The 18,212-nt window shown below is 43.6% G+C and overlaps 1 protein-coding gene across 4 annotated transcripts in view; it reads right to left on the minus strand.

Annotated features, from left to right (window-relative positions):
- Positions 1-18,212, minus strand: part of MASP1 (MBL associated serine protease 1) — a gene marked incomplete at its 5' end in the record, with an annotated part of 59,790 nt that overhangs the window by 25,993 nt on the left and 15,585 nt on the right. For all 4 annotated transcript variants that reach the window (XM_082461459.1, XM_082461457.1, XM_082461456.1 and 1 more), the window contains 5 exons: positions 360-478; positions 1,797-1,944; positions 4,343-4,539; positions 6,705-6,836; positions 8,474-8,651. In XM_082461459.1, coding sequence (XP_082317585.1) covers positions 360-478; positions 1,797-1,944; positions 4,343-4,539; positions 6,705-6,836; positions 8,474-8,651 — 774 coding nt within the window. The remainder of the gene's footprint in view (positions 1-359; positions 479-1,796; positions 1,945-4,342; positions 4,540-6,704; positions 6,837-8,473; positions 8,652-18,212) is intronic.

Here is an 18,212-nt window from a genome sequence, read left to right on the forward strand (position 1 = left end):
GAGAACGACCGTTTCAGAGAGCAAGCAATGCCCACCTGCCACCTTTAAAATCTCTACTTCTATCCCAGGTTCCCCCCAAAAGCCTGACAAACTTTGTTAATGTTGTTTGTACTGGTTATCGGGCTGAATGGATTTGATGTTTTGCTCTGACTTTTGTGTCACTTTCAGAAATGAGAGTCTGGGACACACACTTTGAATTTTTAGAAGACTGGAAATTCTGATGCAGTTTGGAGGTTTATGGAGAAGCTAGGAAATACTGTGGTGGGACCAGGACAAGCTCTAGAAGCCCATCTGCCCTGGGAGGCTCTGGAGAATTTCTCTGGCCCGGATGACCTCCCTCCCCCGGCAGGACCCTGTACCTTCAGCACTTGGTAGCCTGTGTCACAGCTGACGAGCACCTGGTCTTTGAAAAAGTACTTGGCTTGCAAGGGCTCGATTTTCCCATCGACAGGAGGCTGCAGCTTGGGGCACTCATTCCCTGGTGGGGAACAATGAAAAGAGAAGGTGAGAAAACAAAGAAAAGTCTGGTCACGAGAGGCCATTCCCTAGAATGCAAGGCCTGATGAAGGTGGAAAAGCCACACAAAAAACATACCCCCAGGCTATGGGGGCCTGGACCTACCAGGCCCTGAAGAAGGCTTACTTTGGAAACTTGAGCAGGTCACTTTCCAACATGGACCTCTATTTCCTCATTTGTAAAATGAAGTGGTTGGCCAGATGATTTCATCAAAACTCAGGGTTGGAAAAGACATTAAATGTCACTGAGTGCAACTCCTGTCTAATGTTTCCTTTACATCTTCTATAGTAGACCTGAGACATCTATTTGCATTCCTACAGGGACAGGGAGCTCGATACTTCCCAACCTGTATCTTTCATACTAGCCTCCTCTGATTAAAGGAACAGAATTTTCATATTCAACTGAAATTTATACCCTTGTAATTCTTACTCAGTCGGCATAGTTTGCTCTTTTGGGCCACGCACGATGACCCCACTCTTTCTTCCCAAGACCATTCTTCAAAGTGTTAGAGAGACTGTGATTATATGCCCCTGAGCCCTCTCTTCAAAAGGCTAAATTGGATAGGATTCCTCTTTCCTGGACAAAGTCTCCTTTGTTAATATCCTCTTCCTGCCTCTCCCCACAAGCAGGCACTAAATGTGATGATGCAGGCAAGGCCAGGATAGTCTCTGAACTGGATTAGTCACACACAGCTGTGGTCTTGTCACTGATGTCTACCCCCTTCTTCCTCGAGTTACTGCAGGCCCGTTGGATCAAATACCTCCAGCAGGGTATGGACCAGGACTGGGTGCCCTGAGGTACTGGGGAATGAGGCCTGTGGGCTTTGTCAGTCTGGGGGACACATGGAGGCAAACGGCCATGGTGAAACATTTTGAGCTACAGACTCTCACCCAAATTCCTGCCCCAGACGTGAGGAGGGCTGGCACTGGAGGGGTCCTCCCCACGCCCAGTGAATCACAGTGTGAAGGGGTGAAGTTCAGGAAACAGTTTTTTGTTTTTTTTTTAAATCTCCTCATGTGATTCTGAAGTGCAGCCAGTTTTGAAATCTACATCTAGTCCAAACCCACCATCATTGCTATCCTTGCGCCCATTTTACAGATGGGAAACTGAGTCAGCAAAGAGAATTTGCCTCGGTCCCAAGCTGCTCACTGGCAGAGTTGGGAGTTCTGCCACATCCCCGGAGGAGCCCCAGGCCTGCTCCCCGTCACCACCTGGCCACTGCCCCATGAGGTCTGAGCATGGGAGCCAAGTGTGACCCAGGAGGGGAGAGGCCGTGTTACCTGTTGCCCTGTACAACAGCCTCCAGCCCCGGTTCTCGCCTGAGTTGTCACTGCGGAACAGGATCTGGACGCTGTGGCTCTGGGTATTGATGGGTTCTGGGGCTTTCTCGCCACAGAAGGGCCCCAGAACTTTTGGACCGGTTTTAATCTGTGAGGGGCAAGACAGAGAAAAAGCAGGGTCACACCTGAGTGGCAGTGGCTGCTGCAGGGATTGTCTCTACACTGCACCCGGGGGTTTTCTGGAAGCTTCGATGTGAGCCCATGGTGTTCACTCACATTTTTAGTGGGCATTACCACTCACCAAAGGGTTCCATCACCACTCTCCCATTTACAATTTACAATGACCCTGGAAGTGGACAAGGCAGGCTAATAATCCTCTGCTCATAGATGAATATATTATGGCTCAGAAAGGAGCACAGCCCTGTCCACGTGCACAGGACAGAAAAGGCCTCTGCTCACAAAGACCCTGCAGCCTAGTTGGGGCAGACTAATAGATAATAAACAAAATAATTACAGGCTGTGGTAAGCATTATAAAAATAATCAGGATGATGTACATATATAATATAAATATATGCTATATGTTTATGATTTATGTAGTAAAATCTATGTAGTTTGTATAATTCATCATTAATATAATAGCTAATAACTTTAAATAGGAAGTCAGGGAAGGCCTCTTTGAGGAGGTGACATTGGATTTAAAATATGTAGGATGAGAAGGAGCTTGTCATTGGAAGAGGAGGGAAGAATACTTTCCAGGCGGCAAAAACAGCTTATATGGAGGTTGAGGCCAAAGGTGGGAAAGAGCCTGGCAAGTATCAAGAACAGGAAGGATTTGCATTTCTCTAATGATAAGTGATGCTGAGCATCCTTTCATGTGTTTGTTGGCAATCTGTACAAACAATAAATGCTGGAGAGGGTGTGGAGAAAAGGGAACCCTCCTGCACTGTTTGTGGGAATGTAAATTGATACAGCCACTATGGAGAACAGTATGGAGGTTCCTTAAAAAACTAAAAATGGAACTACCATATGACCCAGCAATCCCACTACTGGGCATATACCCTGAGAAAACCATAATTCAAAAAGAGTCATGCACCACAATGTTCATTGAAGCTCTATTTACAATAGCCAGGACATGGAAGCAATCTAAGTGTCCATCATCGGATGAATGGATAAAGAAGATGTGGCACATATATACAATGGAATATTACTCAGCCATAAAAAGAAACGAAATTGAGTTATTTGTAGTGAGGTGGATGGACCTAGAGTCTGTCATACAGAGTGAAGTAAGTCAGAAAGAGGAAAACAAATACCGTATGCTAACACATATATATGGAATCTAAAAAATAAAAAAGGTCATGAAGAACCTAGGGGCAGGACAGGAATAAAGATGCAGACCTACTAGAGAATAGACTTGAGGACACAGGGAGGAGGAAGGGTAAGTTGGGACGAAGTGAGAGGGGCATGGACACATATACACTATCAAATGTAAAATAGATAGCTAGTGGGAAGCAGCCGCATAGCACGGGGAGATCAGCTCAGTGCTTTGTGACCACCTAGAGGGGTGGGATAGGGAGGGTGGGAGGGAGGGAGACGCAAGAGGGAGGGGATATGGGGATATATGTATACATGTAGCTGATTCACTTTGTTATACAGCAGAAACTAACACACCATTGTAAAGCAATTATACTCCAATAAAGATGTTAAAAAAAATGAAAAATAAATAAATAAATAAAAGAACAGGAAGGAAGCCAGTGGGGCTGGAACAGAGGGAATGCCCCGGCTTGAGGTTGGAAAGGCAGGCAAGGACCATATTGTGTTGAGGAATTTATGTTTACTCCAAATACAATCTTGATGTAACCTGGCTTTCATAGAGTTTACCCTGGATTCTATGAGAGAGCAGACCGTGTAGAGCAAGAGTGGAAGCCAGCAAACCCGCCAGGTAGCTTTGCAGTTTACCGGAAGAGAGCAGGGTTTGGACTCAGATGGAGGCATCGGGGATGGAGAGAAGGGAAGACGCATTCTGGGCTGGTCCGGATTTCCCAGCTCCCAGGCCCCGTCCTGCCTATGCCTTTAACTCTTTCTCCTTCCACCTCTGAGGACCAGCACTCTTTAACCCTCATTTGATGAATTCTATAATCCTGGGTACATCTTCATCTTGCCAGCCTTACTGTGGCAAGGGGGAAAAGTGAAGCCCCAAGAGGTTAGGTGCCTGGATAAGGCACATAGCATAGCTCCCAGGATATGATGTGTGGTAGACAGAGTTCTAAGATGGTCCCCATGACCTTCACCCTGGTTTTACTTCATGATGATGTTATGTTACCTGGCAGAAGGGATTTTGCAGGTGGGCAAATGGCTAGTTTGGGATCAGGGAAGATTCCTAGACTGGATCCAATTAAGCTGGTAGATGTTATTTTAAATAATTATTTTTAGGAAGAAATCTGCTTGGCCCCCTCTCCTGGAAGAAGGGAGGGCCAAGAATGTCAATTTTCCCAGTTCATCCAAGATTTTCCAGCATTCCCAGGGCTTATGCCCACTGTCTTCTTACCTTGATGTAGTCATAGGGGCAGGACACCTCAGGATGGTCCTCAATGTCGAAAATGTCCTCAAACTGCAGGCTGATCATGAAACCCTCCTCCAGCTCAATGGTGTAGAGGCATTCGGAGCTCTTAGGGTAAGGGCTGGGGAAGTCGGGGCTGGTGATCACGCCAGTCCTCTGCGTGAAGAGGTTGTCACTGCACTCCACTGTGGGAAACACACCGGAGCAAAGTGGCACACCACACCCACGGGCACAGCAACCCCTTTCTTATCTGCTACTGTACAAGTTTCCCAGTGGTCCTGAGAGGCAAGTGGGGAAGGAGTCATTATCCCCATTTTACAGATGGGGAAACTGAAGTTTAGTGAGAGGAAGTGATTTAACCAAGGTCACACACCCAGTAATTTGCAGAGTCAAGACTCAAAGGCAGTGAGTGTGATAAGCTTTCTTGTCAAATTCTCTGGTCTTCGTGGGGGGCTGGAGGGGTCTGAGATGGAGTGGTCCGGGAGAAAGTCTGGTCTTCTTTTGTCCTGCTCTCCCCTCAGCCAAGGACTCCATGGGGTCTCTGCTCAAAGCCTTCCTTGATCCCTCATATAACACAGGACCTTCACACGTACCCTCACTCTCTGGCCCTGGTCTTGCTTTGTTTCTCTTCATGCTGCTGACCACTGCTTGCCAGTATGAAATATATTTGTCAGTTGATTTTCCTGTCTCCACTAGACTGTAAGTTCCCTGAGCTCAGGGATTCTGCTCTGTTCCTCACCACAGCTGCAACCCAGCACCCAGGGTCCTGGATCCTGGCCATGGCTGAGCCCTGCCAAGGCCCTGTCGTTTGCCACCGAACCACTGTCCTTGGGCTAACCCATCCTGGATCTGGCATGACAATTCTTCCTAAGCCTTTGTTTATCTTGCTTATTTGTAAACGAGAAAACTGTGGCCAGAAAGGGAGCGTGACTAACCTGAAGTCCCACAGCTATGAGCTGCAGAACAAGGTTTAGAGTCGTTTCTGAATCCCGAAGCTTTCATTTTCTACACCAACCACTTTCATGGGGAGAATATTGCCCCTAAGGGGGCCAAAACTGGTTCTTTGGGAGGGGGAGTTGTTATTTTTTTTATGCATAATACACAGATAGACATACAGTGCATAAGCATATATACAGTATGTCTGTAGTATTAAAATTTCATGGGTGAGGCAATTAGGAAGAGAATGTTTAAAAAGGCTCCTGGGGGCAGAAGTGAAAATGAAAAACAGGATTGGGAAACATTGCTCATTCTTAGCCCCTCTGTACTCAGCACATAGTAGATACTCAATAAATACTTACTGAATGAAAACCATGGAAAATACAACCTTCTTCAAGAAAACTCCTGTATGTGCTTGCTTTGTACTGATGGGCCCTATAGGGTTTTATCTGGAAGTAAGTAGAAGTTTTTGAAGGAGAAAGGAAAAAAATTCTTGTTTCCAGCCTTTCCTTCCTCCAATGATCCCTCACTCAGCTTCCAAGTGACCTTTCTAAAACACAGATCCTTACCTTGCAGTCATACTAATCTACTGGCAATTCCCCAAACATTCCAAATTCTGTCATGCTTCTGAATGTTTGCAGAAGCTGTTCTCTCTGCCTGGAGTGCCCTCCTTTCCTTGTTCTTTCTCCTTCATCAAGGGCACCATCTCTGAGAAGTGCTTGCTCACTTCTCTGTGCAGACTCAGGTCTGATGGTACCATGTCCACACTTCTTTTACAGCACTTACTACATTTTACCATTTTCCTATGTGGCTATTACCTGCTAGCCAGGAGATCCTCATGGAAAGTGGTTGAGTCCTCCTATTTCTCCACCCCTGCCTCAGCCTGGAGACTGTGGCAGAGAAGGCACATTGATGAGAGGTGAAAGCAAAGGGAGCTAGAAGGAATGGGACGTTTTCTTGCCATCTCTGTCTTTGCCCCTCTCTTCCCTCTTCTTTCCCTGGCACTGAGGTTCTCTCTGTCACAGAGGAACTTGAGGGGCCATGAAAGAGAAGGAAAAAAGGACCTGGTGGGTGAAGCCTAGTTCATGGTTCAGGACTGGGTTTTCCCTTGACTTGGCCAGTTACTTACAGTAGAAGGGGAAATAGGGACTAAAGAGCAGAAATTCCTGCTGCCCAGGAAGAAAGACGGAGTAGAGGCTAGGGCTTCTGAAATGCGGTCCTCTGAGAACCTGAACCCGACTTCCAGGCTGGTGGGCATTTCAGCATCTTTATCCCTGTGGTATCTGAGGCACGGCTCTCTGATTTCATTTTAAATCATTCCTACTGCATATCTGTCCTTCCCCTGAGCCTCCCCTAATCTTATCGGAAAATACGGCGCATAATGGTGATGCACAGAATCACTGCTGGGCCCCACCTCGGCATGTCCTGTTGTCTGTGTGGAGGATGTAGCCGAAGCGGCAGGAGCAGTAGTAGCCGCCGATGTAGTTATGGCAGTAGTGGTCGCAGGACAGCTCCTCGTCCTCCCGCTCCGTGCACTCGTCCACATCTGCGGGGCAGGTAGAGCCTCTCAGTCAACCAGTTCATGTGTGACGGTGAAGACAACAGCCAACATTTACAGAGCACTCAGTATGGGCCACTCACTGTGTTGGGCGGTTCCTGCGTTCCCTCATTTAAGCCTCACCGAAGGCCCATAAGTAGCCATCACCTCCATTGACAAATGAGGAGACTTACCCAAGATCACAGAGAGCCTGGTTCAAACCCAGGCAACCCGACTCCTGGTGGTGCCACTGTTCTCTAACAGTTGTGATAATAGCAAGCAGGACCATTATGATCCCCTTGCTATAGAAGATGAAACTGAGACTTAGAGCCATTAAAGAACTTACTCCAAGTCACACCAAGAGTTAAGTGGTGGAGTCAGCATTCACATCGAGGTGGGCTGGCTCTGGAATCCGGGCTCTTAACCTCTCCTCCATGCTGCTTCTCTCTTTCTAAGTCCCTGTGGGGGTCAAGCCCTATCCTAGGCATTGGAAATATAAGGATAAAATGATGTATGTTCTCAACCCAGCTTAAAAATTGGAACATATATTTCTTCCCAAAAGATACAGGAATGGCCACGAAGCACATGAAAAGATGCTCAGCATCACTAGGCACCAGGGAAATGCAAATTAAAACCATAATGAAGTACCACTACATACCCCACGGAATGGTTAAACATTTTTTAATTGATAACATCAAATGTTGGTGAGGATAAGGAGCAGCCAGAACTCTCATACATTGGTGGAGAGATACAAAATGGTGCAAACATTTTGGAAAAAGTTTGACAATTTCTTATAGAACTAAACATACACCTACCCTATGATTCAGCAATTCTGCTCCTAGATATATACCCAGCAGAAGTGAAAACATGTTTACAAAATGGCTTGTACAAAAACATTCATAGAAATTTTATTAATGAGAGCCAAAAAATGGATAGAACCCAGGTGTCCATCAATAGGAGAATGGATAAATATATTGCAATGTATTCATACAATAGAAAATTATTCTGCTAGGAAAAGAAACAATTACTGATGCATTGCAACAACATGAATGAATATCAAAAACTTTATGCTGAGTAAAAGAATCCTCACCTCACAAAATATATTCGGTATGTGTTCATTTATATGTAGTTTTACAAGTGGTAAAGCTAATCTATGGTGCAAAAAAAATCAGGACAGTTGTGGCCTCTAAAGGAGGTGGGAGTAGGTTGCAATTGGGAAGGAGCACAAGGGAACTTTTTGGGTTAATGATAAAGCTCAACATCTTTTTAGGGGTTTGTGTTACACACAAATATAAATTTTTGAAAACTTAAATGTACTTAAGATTTGTGCATTTCATTGAATGTAAATTTTACATTAAAAGAAAAAAATGTGAATAGATTAGATAAACAATATGCATGCTAAAGTATTTAGGAAGAAGAGTACTGATGTCTGCAATTTATTTTGAAATGCATCAAAAAAGATGAATTAATGGATAGAGGATAGATAGATGGATAGATAAGTGATAGAGCAAATGCAGTAAGACATTACTGGTAGAATCTATGTGGTGAGTATAAGGTGTTCATTTTAAAGAAGAGAGCACAAGTCATTTTTAATCTTGAGAGAGAAAGGGAGACCTGGGCATGAGCCACCCACTTCTCTAACTTACCCACAGCCATGTAGTGGGCATCAAAGCCTGTGAATCGCTCCTCGTTGGAGAAATCTGAGCGGAACGTGATAGACATGAAGGAGCCAGGGGAGAGGACCACTTCCTGGCCAGGGGTCTGTTCTGTGTCTGTGGTCTCCCTGCCACAGAAGGTTGCCAGCACCTGGTCTTCAGTTTCTACCTTTAGGGTCAAAGAGAAAGGGAACAAGATGAGCAGCTTCCCCAATTAGCTTCTCTGCTGGTCTCCAGGAGAAAAGATGGAGGGGCTGCCCACAAGTAGACCAGGCAGCCTGGGAAAGCCAGAGTTTAGGGATTTAGGGATTCTGGGATTTGAGGAAAGACACATTACAGGTTAAGTCAATGTGGCCGTCCAGCCACTGTTTCACTCATTTTGCTTAGGTCCATCAGAAGTAGCTTGACATTTGTCATTCCTGTTGACAACAAAATGGCTTATTTGTTAAAAATAACTCAATGTTAAAATAATTAGATTTTAACATTGGATAATAGAATAAATAAATAAGAAGAGCTAGATAATCTCACAGATAGATTCTATATGCAACAGGAACTTACATTGCCAGGAAAAGAAAGTTTATACACAATATAAGTCATTCATTGAACATTCAGTGTGTGCCTGCCCCAGAGCAAAGCGTGGGGTGGGGATGATGGGAGATGAGTAAGACACAGAGCTGTCACAGGGAGGCAGTGTTCAGGGGGAGGAAAACAGACAGAGACAGAGCTATCATACGGTGTGACAAGTGTCTCATTGCGGATGCGCTCAGAGAGAGGTGAAGGATCCCCGTTAGAATGTATGCTGCAAGAGAGTGAGACTTTAATTAATTACTTGTTTATTGATATATCTGAGCTTTATTTATAAAATGATACAATATCTGTATCAGAAATGGAAGTTTTAAAAAAATTGCATATGCTTTTTATTTATTATTATTTTTATTGAAGTATAGTTGCTTAATAACGTGTTATTTTCAGGTGTGCAACAAAGTGATTCAGTTATACATATATATGCATCTATTCTTTTTCAGATTCTTTTCTTTATAGATGTATCTTCAGTGCATGGCGCAGGACCTAGAACATAGCAGTTACCCAATAAATATTTGTCATTAAGAACTAAAAGTGCAAGACCTATTCTGAGAACAATGAGATGCCAAGGTGACTGTGGGGATTGTAGGAGGAGATATATTTGGAGGAATAAGTTGAAACTAGATTACAGTTGACCTTGAATGACATAATAACAAGTGACTCAATTCTGTGAGTAAAGGGAAGACGTAATCAGGACTGTATTTAATAGGTAGTCTTAATAATACAGAAACTACTGGAGTCACCCAGAAATAGTTGCATTTGTGTTAAGACTCAGATGCAAATATTGCCTATTTGCTAAAGAATTCTCTACTTTGCAAGAGTCTGAGGCCCTGGGTAAATTCAGAGACCCAAGGAGAGATTCTAAACTGATTGCCTAAAGCAGAATTTGTGTGTTTGGTTTGGGAAGCACAGTGTTGGAGCTGGTTGGTATATTTATTTGACTACCAATACTTGGCCTACCTACCACTCTATCATTTACACCTACCGCGATCCTTTTAAGGTAGTGTTTCTGTTTGCAACCTCTAGATTGGTATTTTAACCAAGATGCGTGAGAAAAATCTCTGACCAAGAATGATTTCTGCTGCCTTTCAAAGTCAAAGAAAAGTTCTCAAAGGCTGCCTATCTCTAGTAGCTTCTAATGAATTCATTGTTTTGTTCATTATCCTAGTATGTCAGAAGTATCTTAACATTTGACACTTCTGTTTTGAAACTAATGATTTATTTATTTAAAATAAGTGGGAGTTTTAAAGAAAAACAATTTGCCCTGGCAACAAAACACAAGGACAATTAATCACTAACTTTGGGAACTGAAGTGTAAACAGAAGATGAGATCATAGCTTTGCTATTTTTTCCTCTTCTCTGCAGATACTAGCCCAACTCACACCAGACTTATTGCTATAGAATGTGCCTATCTGCACACAGCTGAAATGTCACTTCCTTGAACATCACAGCTGGTTTGCTGTTTTGATGATCTGAGTTTTCCAGGTAGCTGAAGTTTTTACCTAGTTATGATTAAAAAATTTTTTCGGGGGTAGGGGGGTGTAATGCTTTTTAAGTGCTTTATTCAAATCCCTGCTTTCTCAGGTAAAACATGCTAATCCTTCTTGGTGATTCAGGGACATTGTTATGAACATCAACTATCTTAGGGATATTGAGTTATGTAATGTTGCTTGCCCTGCTTTGAAGGTCCCCAGACTATTATGCCTTTGCAATTCTTATGTCTTCTTTATGTAATGTTTTATTCACTGTTTTAAAATCAGTTTATTAGCTGAAATATGTTGTAAAATAGAAACCAGTTAAGCTGTTATCATTAAACTTAATAAAAATAAGACGACATAGATTTAGAGTGAGGGCCTGGGAGAAGGCTTCTTCCATGAGTAACTGCATGAGCTGGAGTGCACTATCTTGGTGACCTCTGCTTTGGAGTGTATGGACCTGGCATCTAGAGGTCCTGAGCCCTATTCCTGACTCCACCATAAGCTGTTAGATGGCTGACTCCTGTAGCTCTCAGTTATCCACCTGGTAAACTAGGGGTTTCAACTTGCTGAGCTCTACACTCTCTTCCAGTCCTGACATACTAGTATTCTAACAAGTCATCATATCCATACATTAAATAAACCAACTAGAGGATGGTGAGCAGGAACTTCAACACACAGATTGCTTCCTGCTGAAGAACTTGATGAACTTGAACTTGTTTGTGGTCTATAACCATGTGATACAGAATCAATTACTAATGAAGAGTCATGCCTTGAGCATTAACACTTCCAGGCACAGCAGCCTCCTTCCTAATTCGGTATTCCCAAGGTCTCTGGGGTTCTATAGTACCTGCAGCATGGACACTTTCAAGTGAAACCAGCCAGATATAATTTGGATTAGGGAGAGACCTAAAGAAAGTCTGTGATAAACAACCTCCCTCCTTGTAACTTCCAGGCTTAAGGACCGTTTGTGATGGCAGGTAAACGATCATCACCTGCAGAGCCTCACTATTCCAGAGGACAGGTAAGCATGCCCCAGCTGAGACCCATGGGGAAATCTGAGCCAGATATACCTTTAGAAGCAGGGAAGAAAAGGCCCCAGGGCCCCGGGAATTCAGCCTGCAGCTCCGAATAGTCCTGGAATATCAGAGCGTGGAAGGAGGGACCCTTAAGAGCTGTTTCAATCCCCATCCTTCTAGAGGAAACTGAGGTCCAGAGAGGGGCAGTGACTTGCTCAAGAGTAGAGAGATAATCATGATTTCCTGATACCTGTTTTGTTTTTGGAACTGTTTTGACCCTGGAGAAAGGAACCCACCAACCCAGAGAGTGCAAGGCAAAAGACATAGGCACTGTGCCAAACAACTTTTCTGGCTCAAGGGCCTCTTGAAACTTTATCTTGGGTGCATGGACTGTCGCCCAGAGAGGATGTGGCTCAGTGACAGCTCTGGCCATAACCTAAACAGAGGGGTCACTGGCCCTACTTAATATCTTCAGCCCTTGCTATGATTGTAAAATTCTACAAAAACCATTGACTTCTGAGTACAGATGGAGGATTGAGCTCTGGCTTCTGTTCAGACTATCCCATTTCTAGGGTCATCGTATTAACATGATGGAGGGAAATACCTTATCAAATGAAAACACAAAATTCGTAATAATAGAGAACCATCTGGCTGGGGATCACAGACTCTTCATTTTTCTACTTCTTATTATGGGCAGCCATGTCCTTTCAGACTATTGTGATTTAGGGCACCAACACATGGATGCATGTCCTCAACTTGCTTTCTTTCAAGTCAACTCAGCAAATATTTATATAGCAAGTTCTGTCTGCATTATAATGTGAAGGATGTCAAAAATTACTTATTTGTTGCACGTGCTTAATAAGGAAGTCCCCTGCCTCTGGGAATGTAAAATTTAGTAGGAGAATAAGTACTCAAATGTGTATGTGTTAGGGGATCACCAGATTGTAGTTATTGCAATGAAAGCTAGGAAGCCCCTGGGCTTATAAGATGGGAAAATATTGCATCCAGCTGAGAGGAATCAGAGAACACTTAAGAAGAAGAAAATGTTCTTTGATCTGGGGACTGAAGGGTGAGTAGAATTTAGGCAGGTAGAAATAGTAGGTGGAGGGTTTGGGGGGCAAAGGGGAGGACATTTAGGCAGAGGGAATAGCGAAGTCCCGGGGGCATTAGGAGTCTCAACTGCCCCTCCCTTCCCACCACCACCTAGGAAAGGGGTTCTATTGATGTAGGAAAGGGGTTCTATTGATGTAGGAAAGGGGTTCTATTGATGTAGGAAAGGGGTTCTATTGAGGACAGGGAGCAGGGGAGAGAGATCTAAGGAAAAGAAGCCAAAGCCTGTTTTCTATGAATTTTCTACCTTAGTAGAAACAGCACAAACCTCTAGGCAAAGCTAAGGCAGAGCAGCAGAAAACTTGGTCAAATTTCTGTGGGAGGACAGCTATGGCTGCTTTCCACATGTCCATAAGGTTATCTCACCAGAGCTTAACAAATACACTGACAGCCACCCAATGAGAAACTTGAAGCCCAGATGATTTAAATGAATCAAGCAAGGTCATTTTCTAGTGAGTGGTGGCTTCAGGTTCACAATGCAGCATCCTGATTCTCTAGTCAATAATGCTCATGCTTCTTTAAGACATGAGGCAAACAAAAAATGCTGTCCTCTACTGTATGATATCACTTATATGAGGAATCTAAAAAATAATATGAACTAGTGAATATAACAAAAAAGAAACAGGCTCACAGACACAGAGAACAAACTAGTGGTTACCAGTAGGGAGAGGGAAGGGGGGGCAACATAGGAGTAGGGGATTAAGAGGTACAAACTATTATGTATAAATAAATAAGCTACAAGGATATATGTACAGCACAGGGAATATAGCCAATATTTTACAATAACTATAAATGGATTTTAACCTTTAAAAATTGTGAATCACTGTGTTGTACACCTGTAACTTATATGATATTGTACATCAACTATAGCTCAATTAAAAAAACAAAGAGGCCGTCCTATAAGCCCAAATGCCTGAGAGCTTTGCTTGTCGATGTCCCCAAGCTTCATCCTGGAGCCCCACTGACATCTTCTCTGGGCCCTTGAAGAGCTTTTCAGATTTAATTTAGGCAGACATTCAGGGAGTGTGCTGAATTGTCCTGCTGTCAATTTAGTTAACCTGGGAACCATGTTCCCCAGAATCTCCTTCTCTCTATAGTTCCAGGTTACTGTTGGCCAAAAGAGGAACTTGTGTGAGTTTGGAAGGCAATAGTCCTTACTCTCTGGAGGTTGTTTTATGATCAGATACAGAGATGGACAGATGTAGATGTGCCAATAGGTTCTAATTGTCTTCACTCTCCTCCTCTCTGCACCCAGCTCTTCTTTCCTGCTTCTGGCTCTGATGACTAACAGTGGCCCAGGCCCACCAGAGGCTTGCAGGTGTCCCCACAGACGTAGTAGCTGCTCAGAGCCAACAGCTTCTCATAGACTTCTCTCCATGAGCTCCCCCTTCATGGCCCAACTTTGGCTTCTTCAATAGGCTTGAATTCTCAGATTTCTCTGCAGATGCCAATATTTCCACCCATGCCAGGGCTTCATGAAAATGGGTAAGTGAACTGTCTGTGGTCCTCCAACTCTCTGTCTATGAGAAGCTGGGATCTTTACTTTCCTAGCCTCTCCTATAATTACATGAGTTCTAATGCCCATAAATAGCTGTTATCTCACAATACTCACAGAGGCTCTGCTTTTCTGACTGAACTCTGACTGATACAGACTGGAGCCACAGGAATGACCTCAGGCAAATCCAGCAAAAGGACCATCCTGCCAAGTCTAGCCTAAACTTCTGACCACAGAATCATGAGCAAATAAAATGGATATTGTTTTGGCTACTAAATTTTGGAGTGGTTTGTTACACAGCACTAGACATGTTATAGGGAGTAAGGAAGTAATCTGGGACAAAGAGAGACACTGACCTTTGTGAACTGAAATTTTGAGAATTACAGTCTCATGGGGTCTTAGGGCCTTGAAAGTTACCTCATTTAACCTCTTATTTTTCTACCACACCCTTGAAAAATTCACACCACCTTTTCACGATCAGTTGCTGAGATGAGAAACTCACTACCTTCCAAGATAGATGAGGCCATTTTGGATTATCTTTGGCTTAGAAAGTTCTTCCTTGGCCCCATATCTGGGAATATAATTTAGGGGAAGATATTCCAATTGTGGAAAAAACTTATGAACAATGATGTTTCTAGCAGTTATATATAATAATAGAAAACTGGAAACAATGTAAATACCCAATTCTAGGGGAACTGTTGCATTAGCATTAGCTTAGTTAAGCAGCTATTAATTATCGCATTAATGGAGAATTTTCAGTGATCTGGAAACATTCTTAGTAGGTTATACTAAGTGAAAAAGCAGGACAAATTGTATATTCGATGTAATTATAACTATGTTGAAAGTATACATTGAAAATAAAAAGTGGAAGGAATTAGAGCGAACAACAATGGCTAGTGAAATGATAGGTAATTTTTCTTTTTCCTGTTTTTATATTTTAAAAGTATTTTAAAAAGAAATTTGGGCCCACAGCTACTTCCCTCTAGCTTCTACCAAATGGCATAAAATCAGTTGGTTCAGGTCAACCAACAAAGGGAGCACACAGGTGGGGCAGCTGAACCAGCCTGGAAGTTCAGGGTTGGTTTCCAGTCTCTCCATCTCTTATAACAACCTGAGTCTTCCCTTCCTCATGGTCATGTATGGAGACCCCTCATCAATCTCTCACTTCCTTCTCTCATTTTTTTCTAGCCCTTGGGTCCCAACAAAGCTGAAAAAGAGGTGAAAATTTTTGCTTTAATTCCACACAAACAATACGGTGAAAAATAAAATTCTGAGAAAACAATCAAGAAACTCGGAACAACTAAAATTCACATATGGCAGTACATGGCAGGGACGGTCTCATGTCAGGGAACAGTTTTTGTGATTGTCAAGTCCAAGAGGGACCCAGAGGATGGGGTGTAAGTGGAGGTATGAGGGGAGATAGAAGAGATCCTTGGTGTGAAATTCATGAAGACTTTAGGGGAAAGAAGAGGAGAGGGAGAGAGGTGGCATGGAGGATTGAACATTTAAGAATGTCTGTGATAAGAACATCTCTGCCCTTTTTTGGTTCTCAAGAGGGTGAGTCAAACTGTGAATTGCTTTCAATTGTGTAAGTTTTCTGTTTTTTTGGATGTAACCCTTTACTGAGACTGGATCATGTGGGATCTCATCTTTATATAAGTTGCACATGAGTCTTCACCAATTAGTAGATGTTAGGAAAATTATTTAAATTCTCTGTGTTTTAGGTTAAATTGTATTCCCTAAAAGATATGCTCAAGTCCTAACTCTTGGACTTGACTTTATATGGAAATAGTTCTTTGCCTATGAAATTATGTTAAGATGACATCATACTGGATTAGGGTGGACCTTAACCCAATGACTGGTGTCCTTATAAGAAATGGGAAACTTGGACACAGAGACATACACAGAGGGAAGTGTGAAGACAGAGGCAGAGACTGGAGATATGCGGCCGTAGCCAGGAATGCCAGGGACTGGCAACAACCACCAGGCAGCTAGAAGAGGCAAGGAAGGATCCTTCCCTAGAGCCTTCAGAGGAAGCATGGCCCCACCGACACCTTGATTTCAGACTTCTGGCCTCCAGAACTGTGACAGAAGAAACTGCTGTCATAAACCACCAGGTTAATGGCAATCTGTTATGGCAGCCCTAGGAATTGAATACACTCTGTATATAGGTTTTTCTCATTTGTAAAATAGTGAAAATAATAGTATTTATAAATCATAGGACTTTGTGAACATGACATGAGTTAATATATGTAAAATATTTAGAAAGTTACCTGAAATATAGTCAGCACTCAGTAAATCAGTGAGAAAAACAGGACCACTGAGATTCAGCCAACTGAGGTGACACCTTTCTGGACTCCCAACTAAGTGGGGCGTAGGTAATTTCACATATTTGAAGAAGAATTAAGAGACTGAAACCGTCCCTGGATACCCTCTTGTTTCCTGGTTCCACTCTTTCATTCCTAATCTCACTGGGGGCATCAGCACAGACATCTCTTTTTATGAGTCCCCCAGATCCGAGGCTGATGGGGCAGGCAGGGAACCTAGGGAGACCTTGCAACCTGGCCTCCTCATTTGGTAGGTGGCATCTTGGGTCCCTTTGGCTCTCTGAACTTTACAAGCCTCCTATCAGTCCTGGGAGGTGGGTGACATGGAAAAGGTAGTATCCTAATTTTATAAGAGAGGACCAGAGTAATTTAAGGGATCTCTGAAAGCTTCCATCCACAAGAGAATAATATCAAGTCCAGGAATCCCTTTACTTTCCTGTGTTTCAAAGGATTTCTCTAGGTGTGTGAATTTAGGCCAATGATTCAGTGACAGCCCTGGGCCCAGGACCCCTGCCTCACAAGTGAGTGCTCTGTGCTCCTGTGGTCGCCTTCACCGCAAGTCTGTCACCCTCCAGGGACTAGGCCAGGGGTTAACAGCGCAAATTGCTACTTTATCCAGGTGCCCAAACTGCAGTTAAAGATCATGAGAAGGAGCAAAGTAAAGGTACCAGATGCCAGACAAGAACCTGAGTCTAGAAAAAAAGGAGACGTGTGTGTGTGTGTGTGTGTGTGTGTGTGTGTGTGTGTGTGTGTGTGTGTGCGCGCGTATTGCATTTCAGAAGCTCTTGAAAGCCATGTAAGTAAAAATAGCACAGCTGGTGGGGTTAAGACTCAAGTTGGCCACATTTGTGAGGGGCTGCAGGTTGTTGCTTCAGTCCTGGATCAAGTCGTTTGACCATAAAATAATAATGATGATAATAATAATAATAACAATAATAATAATAATTGTAGTAGTAGTGGTAGTAATAGTAATAATTCCCACTCCACCCCCCATGTGGAATTTCCAGTTGACAAGGTGTTTTCAGCTTCTTTATTCTATTTGCTTCTGATGGCAGTCTTGTAATGAATGCACTTCAGGCAGACATTGTGATTCCCCGACCAGAGAGGTGACATGAATTTCCAAGGTCACATAGCCTAGGAGTAGCTGACCTGAGATAAAAATCCAGATGTTCTGACTTCCAGCCTTGTCCAGTAACTGGAATTACAAGACCACAGAAGGTCAGAGATAGAAAGGACATTAAAGGCTACCTATCATTTTCCTCTCTTAGATGGGGAAACTGAGGCTCAGAGAAGTGAAGTAACTGGTTGAAAGTCACATGGCCAGATAATGGCAGAGCCACCATCAGGGCCCAGATATACTGATAGTCCCAGCAAAGTGTTCTTATACATTTGTTAGTCAGAGTAAAAACCTCCTAACAGAGCTGGGTAAGCCCCTAGGAAGGTATGTATCGTGTACATGCAAATGCTAGACGCCATTAGCAGTGTGAGGACCTGAGACCCAGCTGGCAGGTGTTAGAGTCCCCGCATCCCTCTGCTACCAGGAGGACTGCCCAGTCGCTAGGAGGGCTCCGGGCAGAAAGGGAGATGGTCTCTAGGCAGCAGAGCACGGGGAGAAGAAAGAGCTGGCTGGGGAGGGGTGGCCGCGAGCTTGGGAAGCAAGCATCCCGCAGGTGGGAAACTGGAGGCGCCTGGCATCTCAGTGCGGCAGGGCTGGCGGGTGTG

The sequence above is a fragment of the Balaenoptera physalus genome (assembly GCF_965194825.1).
Source record: "Balaenoptera physalus genome assembly, chromosome: 4".
In the NCBI taxonomy this organism is placed as follows: Eukaryota; Metazoa; Chordata; class Mammalia; order Artiodactyla; family Balaenopteridae; genus Balaenoptera; species Balaenoptera physalus.